This window comes from Podarcis tiliguerta (genome assembly GCF_965153285.1).
Source record: "Podarcis tiliguerta genome assembly, chromosome: 13".
Classification (NCBI taxonomy): Eukaryota; Metazoa; Chordata; class Lepidosauria; order Squamata; family Lacertidae; genus Podarcis; species Podarcis tiliguerta.
Window position 1 is genome coordinate 52896556 of NC_139546.1, and position 14424 is coordinate 52910979.

The 14424-nt window shown below is 52.7% G+C and overlaps 2 protein-coding genes across 10 annotated transcripts in view; one reads left to right on the plus strand and one right to left on the minus strand.

Annotated features, from left to right (window-relative positions):
• The window catches only part of LOC310663192 (uncharacterized protein), a 140786-nt gene that overhangs the window by 107196 nt on the left and 19166 nt on the right, over window positions 1-14424 (minus strand). The window lies entirely within an intron of this gene.
• On the plus strand, window positions 1680-13983 carry SPAG7 (sperm associated antigen 7). Its single transcript, XM_083410793.1, has 7 exons — window positions 1680-1828; window positions 5543-5610; window positions 5734-5822; window positions 7435-7519; window positions 7642-7731; window positions 10444-10600; window positions 12826-13983. The coding sequence occupies exons 1-7, from the start codon at window positions 1741-1743 to the stop codon at window positions 12948-12950; spliced, it is 702 nt and encodes a 233-aa protein (XP_083266919.1). The 5' UTR covers window positions 1680-1740; the 3' UTR covers window positions 12951-13983.

A 14424-nucleotide genomic window follows, 5' to 3' on the forward strand; every position in this document is an offset into this window, starting at 1 on the left:
CCTCTCAGGTGCCCCAGGGAGAGCATGGCAGGGGGCACGAGGGGATGTGGTCCACCCCTATCACACAAGGCTACCCTAAGTGCAAGAAGAGGGGGGAAGGGGCCTGTTGAGTCCAGCCTCCTGGTCTCCCCCACGGCCAGAGCCCCTCTCCCCCCCCCCTGTGGTTTCCAGCACCTGGGATTCGGGAACATCACTGGCTCGGGGCCACCCATAGCCATCTTTTCCACGAATGTGTCCTAGCATCATAGAGTTGGGTACCCCCAAGGTCATCTAGTCCAACCCCCTGCAAGGCAGAGATGATTTTTTTTATGTAACGTGGGGCTCGAACCATAGCTGTCAACCTTCCATTTTTTTGCGGGAAATTCCCTTATTCCAGCGCCGCTTCCCGCTGCTATCCCGGATTGTTAGATATCCCGTGGACTGTCCCCCGGACCGGCCTTCTTTTCAAATGTGAAAGTTGACAGCTATGGCTTGAACCCACGACGCTGAGATCGAGAGGCTTGCTCCCCCCACTGAGCCATCCTGCCTCGTCCAGCCCACTTTCAAAGCCGTCCAGGTGGGTGGCTCCTCAGCACCTGACACTCAGAAGCTTCCCTGCCGCTCCGAGCTGTGGGCTGAGCGGGTGGTTTGGGCCCTGATCTCTCCCTCCTTCCGCGCTCTAGCCACTGCGCCACGCTGCCTCTCCCTTTCCCCAATGCAGGCCGGTCGGGGCAGAGGCCTCGCCCTTCCTAAGGGGCGTGGCTAGCGGGATGTCCCACCCCCTGCGCCTAGGCCACGCCCACGGAGCCCCACAAGGGATCCTCCCCCCCAACAGGCAGAAGTTCAACCGGGAGAGCGGTCAGCATTTCCTTCCGCTTTAAGGGCGCCCCGCCCCTTCCCGGCAGCCCCTTCCGAAGGGGCGTGGCTAGTGGAAGGCCACGCCCCTGCGCCTAGGCCGCGCCCCCACAGGCAGAATTTCAACCGGTAGAGCGGGCGAGGTCTCCTTTCCCTTTAAGAGCTCTTCGCCCCGCCCCTTTCCGACAGCCCCTTCCTAAGGGGCGTGGCTAGCGGGATGTCCCACCCCCTGCGCCTAGGCCACGACCATGGAGCCCCACAAGGGATCCTCCCCCCCAACAGGCAGAAGTTCAACCGGGAGAGCGGCCAGCATTTCCTTCCCCTTTAAGGGCGCCCCGCCCCTTTCCCGGCAGCCCCTTCCGAGGGGGCGTGGCTAGTGGAAGCCCCCGCCCCTATTACGCGCCCCCCACAGGCAGAATTTCAACCGGTAGAGCGGGCGAGGTCTCCTTTCCCTTTAAGAGCTCGCCCCGCCTCCTTCCCGACAGCCCCTTCTGAAGGGGCGTGGCTAGCGAAGACCTCCGCCCCCGAACAGGCAGAAGTTCAACCGGGAGAGCGGTCAGCATTTCCTTCCCCTTTAAGGGCGCCCCGCCCCTTTCCCGGCAGCCCCTTCCGAAGGGGCGTGGCTAGTGGAAGGCCGCGCCCCCCACAGGCAGAATTTCAACCGGTAGAGCGGGCGAGGTCTCCTTTCCCTTTAAGAGCTCCTCGCCCCGCCCCCTTCCGAAGGGGCGTGGCTAGCGAAGACCTCCCCCCCCAACAGGCCGAAGTTCAACCGGTAGAGCGGGCGGCGTTTCATTTCCATTTAAGGGCTTCTCGCCCCGCCCATTTCCCGTCGGCCCCGCGCGGCGGCGTCGCCCTGACGTCACCGCGCTGGCTCTGGTGGGCGGGGCTTCCCGGCGGGCGGCCAAGATGGCGGAGCTGGATCTGCTGGGCTCCATCCTGAGCTCCATGGAGCCGCCGCCGGCGCTGGGCGACCGGGAGGCCAAGCGGGCCAAGGGTGAGGAAGGCGGGAGGGGGGGAGGAACCCAGGAGTCCGGGTGGGGAGGGAAGCAAGCGCCGCCTCCCTCGCAGGTAGACTGCGCCGCCCCCTGGAGGCTCCGCGAGACGAGGGCCCAGGGCGCATGCGCAGCTCCGGGAGGGTGACGTCGAGGTCGCCGCGGGTCAGGCTAGATGACCCTGGAGCCCCTTCCGTCCCTGAAAGGCCCGCTGGCATTGGGGGCTGGAGACACACGATCCCAGCTGCCCCCTGGCTGCCCCCCCCCCCCAAGGCTGGGTGCTGAGGGGTGCCCAGCAGAAGGAGGAGAGCCCTGCAGCCGGATGAGGCCCAAAGGGGCTCCCCATAGCCCGGCCCCCTGACCTCCCAGAGGCTGACCAGGGACCCCAAGGGGGAATACACTGGAGATCTTAGGCTTCTCCCTGGCCGCGTTTATCGTGTTTCGCTTTGTATTTTAGATATCTTTGTTTCGAATTAATAATAATAAATTTTATTTATACCCCGCCCTCCCCAGCCAAGACCAGGCTCAGGGTGGCTAATACCAAGTATAAAAACAATTGATTAGAATACAGTGGTACCTCAAGTTACAGACACTTCAGGTTACAGATTCCGCTAACTCAGAACTAGTACCTCGGGTTAAGAACTTTGCTTCAGGATGAGAACAGAAATTGGGCTCCGGCGGCGCAGCGGGAGGCCCCATTAGTTAAAGTGGTGCTCAGGTTAAGAACAGACCTCCAGAACGAATTAAGTACTTAACCCGAGGTACCGCTGTATAGATATGTAAACTTTTAATCAATAAAGAATTAAAAAAATAAAAATAAAGGTCCAGCTGTGCCGATGGGATTTGTAGTCCGAAACAACTGCTTGGTTCTGGGGGGCGTCAGAGAACGGCACCCCAGTTTTCGCCGATGCCCCAGCTTAAAAAACAAGATTCAAGTACAACATTAATTGAGTGTTGCAAGTGTTTTTGTCCTGTATTTTGAGATTATAAAGTGCGCTTTGTGGAGAAGAGTTTTGCAGAGTGGATGGTACATTGGGGGTTTGGGAGAAAAGGCAAGCGAGAGACGACACACGACAGGCGTTTAGAAAGTTGCTGAGGGGCCTGGAGAAAGTGGACACGGGGGAGGTTTTCTCCCTCTCTGCTAACATGGGAACTCATGGGCACCGGAGAAAGCTGAATAATGTTGGGAGATTCGAGACAGAGGAAAGGAAATCCCTCTTCACGCAGCACAGAGAGACTGTGGAACTCCCTCCCTCAGGAGTCAAAGAAGATAATAATAATAATAATAATAATAATAATAATAATAATAATAATATAATTTATTATTTATACCCTGCCCATCTGGCTGAGTTTCCCCAGCCACTCTGGGCAGCTCCCAATCAAGTGTTAAAAACAATACAGTGTTAAATATTTAAAAATTCCCTGAACAGGGCTGCCTTCAGATGTCTTTTAAAGATAGGATAGCTGCTTATTTCCTTCACATCTGAAAGGAGGATGTTCCACAGGGCGGGCACCACCACCGAGAAGGCCCTTTGCCTGGTTCCCTGTAGCTTGGCTTCTCACAGGGAGGGAACTGCCAGAAGGCCCTCAGCACTGGACCTCAGTGTCTGGGCAGAATGATGGGGGTGGAGATTCTCCTTCAGGTATACAGGACCAAGGCTGTTTAGGGTTTTAAAGGTCAGCACCAACACTTTGAATTGTGCTCGGAAACGTACTGGGAGCCAGTGCAGATCTCTCAGAACGGGTGTTGTGTGGTCTCAGCAGCCGCTCCCAGTCCCCAGTCTAGCTGCCGCATTCTGGATTAATTGCAGTTTCCGGGTCACCTTCAAAGGTAGCCCCACATAGAGCGCATTGCAGTAGTCCAAGCGGGAGATAACCAGAGCATGCACCACTCTGGCAAGACAGTCTGAGGGCAAGATAGGGTCTCATCCTGCGTACCAGATGAAGCTGGTAGACAGCCGCCCTGGACACAGAACTGACCTGCGCCTCCATGGACAGCTGTGAGTCCAGAATGACTCCCAGGCTGCACACCTGGTCCTTCAGGGGCACAGTTACCCCATTCAGGACCAGGGAATCCCCCACACCCGCCCACACCCTGTCCCCCCAAAACAGTAGGAATGAGGGAGAAGCATTTCCAGGGCTCCTAGTAGCCACAAAGGCTCCCTCCTCCCTCCACGGTTGGGGGTAGCATTGCCTATTGGGAATCGCAGGAGGGGGCAGCGTGGAATGGCGCCCCCATGCCCTGCTTTGGGGCTTCTACGGTCGGAGCATCTGGTCAGCCACCGTGAGAATCGGATACTGGATCAGGTGGGCCTGATCCAGCGGGACTCTCCTCCCCATTTCCTTCTGTAGAACTGAACTCCTTCTGGAGAGCTGGAAGGTCTACGGTTTCTCCGTTAGCAAGCAGCTGGACCAGTGCTTCTCAACCTTTTTTGGGCCATGCCCCACCTAAGCCTCCCTAAAATCCTGATGCCCCCTCCTGTGACATATAATTCGTATTATTCAGAAAGTGAACTGGTATCCACGTGGATGAAGCCTAAAAGGCCATTGATAACTCGTTCTCGAATTGCCCCTCTTAAGAATCAAATTGCCCCACGTTGGGAACCGCAGGGCTGTCCCTGCCCCTGAGTGAGTTGGGATCTGGCCCAGAGGCTGCCGTCTTGGAAGCAGGAGCAAGTGATCCCTTTCTGGGATCCCCCAAGCCACTCACGCACCCCTTTCTGAGAATGGAGTTGAGAGATGACCTAAGCTGGGGAGAAAACAGCAAAGACCTGGTGAAGAGACCACAGCAGAGGTTATATTTTCTGAGAATCCTCTGGAAAAATAATCTCTCAAAGGACCTGTTGATGGCATTTTACCATTGTACTGTTGGGAGTGTGTTAACTTATGGTCTGTGTGTGTGGTTTGGGAGCTGCACGGCCAGGGAAAAAACAACGCTGTCCAGGGTTGCAAAGACTGCGGAGAGAATAATTGGGTGCCCTCTTCCCACCTTGGATCAAATCTAGGCTTCCAGGTGCCATAAGGAAGCTGCAGAGATAGCGCAGGATAGTGCGCACCCCGGAAATGATCTCTTTCAGCTCCTGCCTTCTGGGAGAAGGTACAGGGTTATAAAGACTAGGACTAGCTGCCTGAGAAACAGTTTCTATCCAAATGCGGTTTTGGTTTTAAACACAGTGTAAGGAGTCTTTATGGGAGTATATTGTATTTTTAAAATGGGGTATCAGAGTTTTTAGGGGGCTAACGAGGTTGAGATCGCTGGGATAGCAGGCTTGTTGGTTTTGAATGTCTTAGGTTGTTGTTGTTTAGTCGTTTCCGCCTCTTCGTGACCCCCTGGACCAGAGCACGCCAGGCACTTCTGTCTTCCACTGCCTCCCGCAGTTTGGTCAAACTCATGCTGGTAGCTTCAAGAACACTGTCCCACCATCTCGTCCTCCGTCGTCCCCTTCTCCTTGTGCCCTCCATCTTTCCCAACATCAGGGTCTTTTCCAGGGAGTCTTCTCTTCTCCTGAGGTGGCCAAAGTCTTGGAGCCTCAGCTTCAGGATCCGTTCTTCCAGTGAGCACTCAGGGCTGATTTCCTTAAGAATGGATACGTTTGATCTTCTCGCAGTCCATGGGACTCTCAAGAGTCTCCTCCAGCACCAGAATTTTTTAATTTCTGTATGGGACAATGACAATAAAGATTATCGTATCTCTCCTCTCTCTCTCCTTTCCCCAGAGCAAACAGCACAGCTGAAGAAGCTTCAAGAGCAGGAGAAGAGGCAGAAAGTCGAGTTCAGGAAGCGGGTGTGTCCTCTGCCCCCCCCCCCAGGGCACAAGTCCCCAACTTGCAGGCAGGTGGGGACCAGGGACCACGCTGGCTTCCTCTTCGCCTGCTCACCGCTTCCTCTCTCTTTCCCCGCCATACAGATGGAGAAGGAGGTATCCGATTTCATCCAAGATAGCAGCCAGACTAAGAAGAAGTTCCGGCCCATGAACAAGATTGAGCGCAGTATTCTGTGAGTCCACTGGGGGGGCGAGGGGGGGAGGGGAGGGAAAAGGTGCCCTTGCAGCTGGGCAGGTGAAATCCAGCCTCCAGGTGAAGCATACCTGACCCTGGCTTGGTTTCCGACTTCAGGACGGCCTGAACAGATTGGAGAACTGGGTGAATTGCGAATTTTTATTATTACGGTCACAGACCAGTTCCAGCTCACATACAATATCAGGAAAATCATAAAACACAACAGGAATGCATTGAATTGCAATTGGGTATAACAGAGACAATGCAGATATAGCGGCAGTTTAAAAAATATATCACTAATGATCACTAAAATATAACCTAAAGTTGTCATTTAAAACCTTAATCGCTTTGGTAGTGCAGCTTGTTCCCTAAGTTTTATGGCGGTCGCACAGAATTTGGCCACCCTGAGCGTGATCTCTGGATCCTTGTCCTCTACCAGGAGTTTTAGACATTGAAGTTCGGACCCATTTGGAGATTTTTGTATAACAGGAGTGATAAATACCGAGCAAGTATCCCCGTAGAAACGGCAGCGTAACAAGACATGAGAGACAGTTTCTCCCTCCGTCGAGCCGCGGGGGCAGACTCGTTCCACGTCTGGGTTACCCTCGAATCGGCCCGAACTGGGTGCAAGTAACAAAATGAATTTAAATAGGGTCAAGGATCTTGGGGGGGGGGGGGAGGGAGTCTTGGTGGACCACAAGCTGAACGTGAGCCCACAGTGTGATGCAGCAGCAAAAAAGGCGAATGCCATTCTGGGCTGCATCAACTAGAAGTCTAGTGTCCAGGTCAAGGGAAATCATATCACTCCTCTCTGCTGCCTTGGTCAGGCCACACCTGGAATCGTGTCCAATTCTGAGCAGCACAATTTAAGAAGGATGTTGAGAAGCTGGAATGTTTGCAAAGGAGGTTCGAGCAAGAGGTTCAAGGGTCTGGAAACCAAGCCTTGTGAGGAACAGTTGAAGGAGTTGGGGATGTTTCACGAGAAGGACAGGAGATACGATGGCCATCTTCAGATATCTCAAGGAAGATGGAGCAAGCTTGTTTTCTCCTGCTTTGGAGAGTATGACTTGAACCTGTGGCTTCAAGTGTCGCTGAGGTCCAGCGCCAAGGGCCTTCTGGCGGTTCCCTCATTGTGAGAAGCAAAGCTACTGGGAACCAGGCAGAGGGCCTTCTCGGTGGTGGTGCCCTCCCTGTGGAACGCCCTCCCATCAGATGTCAAATAGGAAAACAACTACCTAACATTTAGAAGACATCTGAAGGCAGCCCTGTTCAGGGAAGCTTTTAATGTGTGACATTTTAATGTATTTTCCATCTTCATTGGAAGCCACCCAGAGTGGCTGGGAAACCCAGCCAGATGGACGGGGTACAAATAAAACATTATTATTATTAATAAGGAGATTCTGACTAAACATCAGGAAAAACTTTTCTGTGTGCAAGAACCCTTTGACAGCGGAAGAGGCTTTCTCAGAAGGTGTTGGAGGCTTTTAAACAGAGGGCAGTTCACCCTTCGTCTGGGGCGCTTTAGCTGCGATTCCTGCATTGCAGGGGGTTGGACTAGATGACCCTCAGTGCCCCTCCCAACGGTGCAATTCTCTTGATTCCCATTCTAGGCACGACGTGGTGGAAGTCGCAGGCCTCACCTCCTTCTCCTTTGGTGACGAGGAGGAGTCCCGATACGTCATGATTTTCAAGAAGGCAAGTGGGAGATCCGTCGCTGTGCCCCTCTCACCCTCTTGGGGGTCGCTCCCCGTTCCTCCTCTCCACCCCCTGGAGAGTCCGTGTTCCCGTTCTGACCTCCCCGCCCGCCTCTCTTTCAGGAATTCGCCCCCTCGGACGAAGAGCTGGACGCCTACCGCCGGGGGGAGGAGTGGGACCCCCAGCAGGCCGAGGAGAAACGCCGGCTGAAGGTGGGCCGCTTTCCTCTAGGGGGGCAGGGTTGGGCCTGTTGGGCCAGGATTGCAGTGCCACCCTCAGAGGAGACGCCACCCCGGGGTGCTCCTTGAGGGATTTGCAAACTGTGGAACCAGAGATAGACGCCCCAGCGCATAAGAACATTAGAAACTTGGATTTGGAAGCAGCTGTGATTCTAAATACCAGATTATTTAGGGTGGGAGAGGGTTGCTCAGAATACTTTGATCCTGCTTGTGGGTTTTCCACCATGGGTCCCTGTGAGGAGAGAGAGAGAGACAAAATGCTCTTTGCTTAAGGATACTTCCTGCACTCTCTTTGCTGCCTTATCCTTTCCTGGGATGTCCAGCCATCGGGCCCAGCAGCCAGAACATCTCCCAAGGGACTCCCTGTGTAGCGTTCCCAAAACAAGGAAGGATTGGACTCTGATTAACAGAATACACACGAGGCTTGACCAGCAAGACTCTGGGAGGAAGTGCCAATAATAATAATAATAATCCCTCTCCACCCCTCGACCCAGGTCGTTTTATTCACAAAAGAACTTTTTACACAGTGTCCGTAAGAACCAATCAGATTTCCTCTGAGCATTTCAAAAACCCCACGTGGGACAAAGTTAAAGTTAAAACTACAAAGAAACTATTTCCTACTTGAGCATGCATATGTAGTTCAGAGTAAATAAAATAGGAATAAAAGGAGGATTGCATTCAGCAAAACCCTGGACGTCATAAACAGGAGAGACAGGATGGCAGAATTTACCATCTCCTTGTGAACTCTCTAAATATTAAACTACATCAAAGTGACCTACTATCTTTATGTAGTGAGGATGCCTGATGAAGCAACTGGCCTGTGTTTCAGAATCCTTATACTTGCCTGTCAGGCGTAGAGAAAGCAAATGGCAGAGGTGGAGAGGCCTGTGGGATTCGATCAGAAACTATTGTCACTGAATCAAACCCAGTCAACGCAATGCTATCATTGCTGACACAAATGGCTTGCTCCATATTTCATAATTCCTCATAGCGATCCCACCTGACCCCCACCCTCTGGATTTTTGCACCCCTACATCCCTGCCCTTTCTCTGCCTCTCCTGGCAGCAGCGGCAGGCGGACTGTCCTCCCCTTCTTCTAGCATTTCCCTGAGGGGAAGGAAAGGCCACTGGGCTGCAGAGTGCAGTGGCTGGACAGTACGGAGCTCAATGGTGGCCTGCTCTGAAGGAGCGGGTGCCTAGCTTTGGGATACTTCTGGATCCACTGCTGTCGCTCGAGACTCTGGAGACGTGGCGTGCCTTCCCTCAGCTTCGTCTGGTGGCCCAGCGGTGCCCCTAACCGGACAGGGGCAGCCTAACCTCTGCCTATTCTCTGGTAACCTCTAGGTTAGATTGCATATGTGGGGCCGCCTCTGAAGACGGTTCAGAAAGGTCAGCTGCTGCAGGATTTTGCAGCCAGGTTGCAAGAGAGTTTGATCCTACGACACCCACCTTGGCCCGACTGCACTGGCTCCCCCTTTAAGTGCTGGTTTCGACCTTTAAAGCCTGTAAAGGACCGCAACACCAAAAGGGCCACCTCTCCCCATATTTACTGGCCCAGACTCTGCCCTCCTGTGTGGGCCGCCTCCCTGAGAGGCCCGGAGGGTGACAACACGAGAACGGGGCCTTCTCTGCAGTGGCTCCCCATTTGTGGGATGCTCTCCTCAGGGAGGTCCGCCTGGCGCCTTCATTATGCACCTTGAGGCGCCCGGTGAAAATGTTCCTCTTTAACCAGGCTGACCTCCATCCAAAGATTTCAGGGCAGTTCCCCAGATGAAAACATCATGCGTGTTTGTGTTTTTATAGTGGAATCCCTGGCTGAATTTCAGTGTATATCATTGTAACAGTTGTCCAAAACCAATTTTCTCATAAAAGTACTCACTTAACATCTTTCTTTCTTTTCATTTTAACTTTAAACATATTATTCTCTAACGTCACATATTTTAAATCCCAAGCCTATCTGATATTTGCAAGTTTTCCAATTAAGTTATCTTAACAGTCTTTGAATTTCATCCATTCCTCCTGGCGCTCCTCCTCCTTCTGGTCGCGGACTCTTCCGGTCAGGTCGGCTAGCTCTGAAAAGTCCATCGTCTTCATCTGCCATTCCTCCACTGTTGGGACTTCTTGTGATTGCCAATTCTTAGCTAGCAAAATTCTAGCTGCAGTTGTGGCATACAAAAACAATCTAACATCTTTTTGGGGCTGTTCCAATCCTATTATTCCGAGAAGAAAGGCCTCTGGTTTCTTATAAATGTGTATTTCAACATTTTTTCCAATTCATTATAAATCTTCTCCCAGAAGACTTTCCCCTTGGGACAGGTCCACCACATGTGATAAAAGGTACCCTCCTCCCTGTGATCTTGGGAGGAAGGGCGGCATGTGAAAAGAATGAAGCAGCCGCTGTGACAAACGCAACACGCAGCCCCATAAATTTGGCTACAGGGACGAATCGCTTGCCCCCTCCAAGCGCCGTGGGGTGGGCAGGTGTGGGGCTGGGAGCTGCTTCCATTAACTTAATTTGATTTCGAATTGATTTTAGAATGAATTGATTTTAGAATGCTTTGTTACTTTTATTGTTGTTAGCCGCTCTGAGTCCGGCTTTGGCTAGGGAGGTCGGGATATCAATAAAATTTTATTTTATTGATTATTCCCTTCTGTCTCTCGCCCCTTTGTGGCTTCTGCCCCACAGGAACTGGCTCAGCGGCAGGCGGAAGAGGAAGCCCTGAAAGGCCCCACGGTGGTCAGTCCCAACACTGACTACAAGGATAAGTACAGCCACCTGATTGGGAAGGTGGCTGCCAAGGACGCCGCGCATACCATGGAGGCCAACAAGGCCTACGGCTGCGGTGAGTCGGCAGGGGTGGGTGGATTCTCCTGGTTGGCTCCCCAAGACCCAGAGGGACATCTGCAGCAAGAGCAGCCTGGACTGGCCCCTCCAGGGCACTCCCAGCTATGCGCAGGGTGCTATCCCTCAAGAATCCTTGGGTCCACGGCACCCGCCGGAAACAATCTCCGGCCGTCTCCCAGCATTTTGGAGCATGGGTTCCTTCTTTCTTGCTCCAATGTGAATCCCTACCTGCTGAGACCCTATCTGCCCATGGAGTCTCTGGCCATCAAAGTGGTGCATGCTCTGGTTATCTCCCGCTTGGACTACTGCAATGCGCTCTATGTGGGGCTACCTTTGAAGGTGACCTGGAAACTACAACTAGTCCAGAATGCAGCAGCTAGACTGGTGACTGGGAGCGGCCGCTGAGACCACATAACCCCGGTCTTGAAAGACCTACGTTGGCTCCCAGTACGTTTCCGAGCACAATTCAAAGTGTTGGTGCTGACCTTGAAAGCCCTAAACTCAAAGGCCCAGTAGACCTGAAGGAGAGTCTCCACCCCCATCGTTCCGCCCAGACACTGAGGTCCAGCTCTGAGGGCCTTCTGGCAGTTCCCTCACTGCGAGAGGCCAAGTTACAGGGAACCAGGCAGAGGGCCTTCTCGGTGGTGGCTCCCGCCCTGTGGAACACCTTCCCAGCAGATGTGAAGGAAATAAGCAGCTATCCTATCTGTAAAAGACATCTGAAGGCAGCCCTGTTTAGGGAAGTTTTTAATGTTTGATGCATTACAATATTTTAATATTTTGTTGGGAGCCGCCCAAAGTGGCTGGGGAAGCCCAGCCAGATGGGCAGGGTATAAATAAAAAATTATTGTTATTATTATTAACGGCACCGACTTCTAGTCGGCTGAGCTATACCCCTTGTAACAACCAGAAAATAAGGATACGGATTTGTGGTAGGAAAAACAGCAAAGGGGGTAGTGTAGGGGGGGGATATAGAACCGCCCTGAGATCTACAGATATGGGGCAGTAAACATATTTAATAAATATTATTATTATTAATAGGAGAAGAAATGTCTTTACACAGCACACAGGTGAACTGTGGAACTCCCCAACTTGGAGCGCTTTAAAAGAGGATTAGACAGATTCATAGAGGAGGAGAGAGCTATTGATGGCTGCTAGCTGCAGTGCCTATTGCTCTGTCTGTATAGTCAGAGGCTGTGATGCTTCCAAGTACAGTACCAGTTGCTGGAAACCACAGGAGGGAAGAAAGTGCTCATGGGTTCGAATCCTGCTTTGGGGCAGCAGGTTGGCCACTGTGAGAACAAGATTCCGGGGTCGATGGGCCCCCTTGGGCCTGTTCTTAAACCATGAAAGAGGAGGGAAAGCGTTGCAGACAGAGCTTTAGAGCAGATAATATAATAATAATAATAATAATAATAATAATAATAATAATAATAATACATTTTATTTATACCCCGCCCTCCCCAGCCAAGACCTGCCTCAGGGCGGCTAACACCAGGTATAAAAACAACTGATTAAAGTACAACTTAAAAAACAAGAGTAAAATACAACACTGAAATGCAGAAACTCATTTCAGCAGAAACTCAAAAACTTTTTTGGGGATGAAAACTCCGAGTCTTCACCAAGGCCAACTGTCCAGACTGGTCCTACATGGGCCAGAAAAAGCCAGGGAAGTCCCCAAATAGGAGTTCCATCACGGAAGGGAAAAAGGAAAGAGGGGAAGGCATCAAATTGATTCCAATCCAAAGGCCAGGCAGAACAACTCTGTCTTACAAGCCCTGTGGAAAGAAATCAGATCCCGCAGGGCCCTGGTCTCATGAGGCAGAGCGCTCCACCAGGCTGGAGCCATCACTGAGAAGGCCCTGGCTCTGGTTGAGGCTAATCTGACTTCCTTAGGGCCTAGGGTGTTGCTATTTATGGACCTTAAGGCCCTCCACGGGGCACTGAGAACATGGTGCGCCTTCCAGGTGTTGGGAAATGTAGTCCAGAACACCAGCAAGGCTCTCCACCTTCTCAAGGCCTGCTGTGAGAGGCTCCTGTGTTCTTCAAATTGGGCTGAATTGGGCCTTCGTGGTTGAGCTGGCCGATTCTCCGCCTTTTATTAAGTCTTTTTCATAATATGACAAAAAAAAGACCCACCTGAATAAATGCAGAGTCCTCTCAGAGGTCGATCTTTGCCGGGCTGGCAAATTCTTGACGTTCCCCGTCCCTCTCCCCTCACAGTTCCCGTCGCCAACAAGAGAGACACGCGCTCCATTGAGGAGGCCATGAACGAGATCCGGGCCAAGAAGCAGCGCCTCCGCCAGACCGAGGACGAGGGCCCCGCTCCGCCCGCTAGCAGCTCGTAGGGATCGGGGCCGCCGGCAGCGGCCGGGCTTGCTCCCCGTCGCCTGATTTCAGGGACTCGCCTCCGGAGCTGCTGCTGCTGCTGCTGCTACTTCTGTGGAACCCACCTGGGGGCTCCCTGGAGCGGATTAGGGGGGGGACTCCCACAAAACATCCCTCCCTCTCCTCCCTAGGTGTACCCCAGCCCTTTTGAGTAGTTGACCCCTAGCCTAGGGTGGCGTTAGCGTGCTGGCGGGCGAGGAGGAGGAGGAGGGTTTGTAAAAGTTTTTATCTTCTGCGTGTGAGAAAAGGGGCTGAGACGATTGTAGCAAGGTGGGAGTGTGTTAAGAGAATAAATAATATACCCCCCCCCCAAAAAAAAACCACACACCACAATTCCCTTTTTGTGTGCTGTTCAGACCTCCACAACTGAAGTTGCCCCTTTTAATCCTGTAGTGTGCTTCCCCCACCTTGCACTGAAGCCCCCCACCCTTACCTCTCCCCCATCTTAAAACTCCCCTCCACCCCAGTTTTTATTACCACTGTAGTACCACTCGCATCCACCAGAGAGGGCATCCCTCTGAGCTGCAGTACTCCCTGCATCTCACCAGGGGGAGCAACCGAGTTGCAGTGCCACGGCCAACTGGAAGACCCCAGGACAGCGGAGCCCCCTTTACCCCGCTGTGGGGTGGGAGGGCAAAGGGGCCCGTTTGCCCCCGTGTCCGCATTGCGGGGAGGGGTCCTTGCTGCGCTTGACAAGAGGGTCCCTTCCGTCTTTGGGGTGTCGAGGCCGAAGCATAACTGTCTTCCCTTTGGATCTTCTCCTAACGTCCCTGCCAGGTCTGGAGTTTTTATTCAGTGTGTAAATATTTAAGAAATTCTGTTTGCCTGCCTTCCCGCTATGGGGAGCCGATGCCCCCATTGCACACCCCACTCACTGCTCCCACGTGTCACAGGCTCCCAAGGGGGCCAGGCCGTGTGGATGCTGGAGCCGGGGAGACGCCAGCGGTGGAGGCCTGTATATGTGTGTGGACAACATTAAATGCTTGTTTTGGACGCTGCCTTGCCGCTGCCTTTTCTCCGTGTCGAGAGCGAGAACCTCTTCACAGCCCCATGGAAGCTTTTGACATTTGGGGGGGGGGCAAGTTTAGAGGGGAGGTAAATAAGCGCTTAAAAGTGTATACAACCACTCAAACTCAGGGCTGTTCAACAAAGTTCGTGGTCAACAGGGGCAAGGCTAGTCAAGTATTATATATGGTGATGATGATTTGTTAGATTTATATCATGGGTAGGCAAACTAAGGCCCGGGGGCCGGATCTGGCCCAGTCGCCTTCTAAATCCGGCCTGCGGACAGTCCGGGATTCAGCGTGTTTTTACATGAGTAGAATGTGTCCTTTTATTTAAAATATATCTCTGGGTTATTTGTGGGGCCTGCCTGGTATTTTTACATGAGTAGAATGCGTGCTTTTATTTAAAAGGCATCTCTGGGTTATTTGC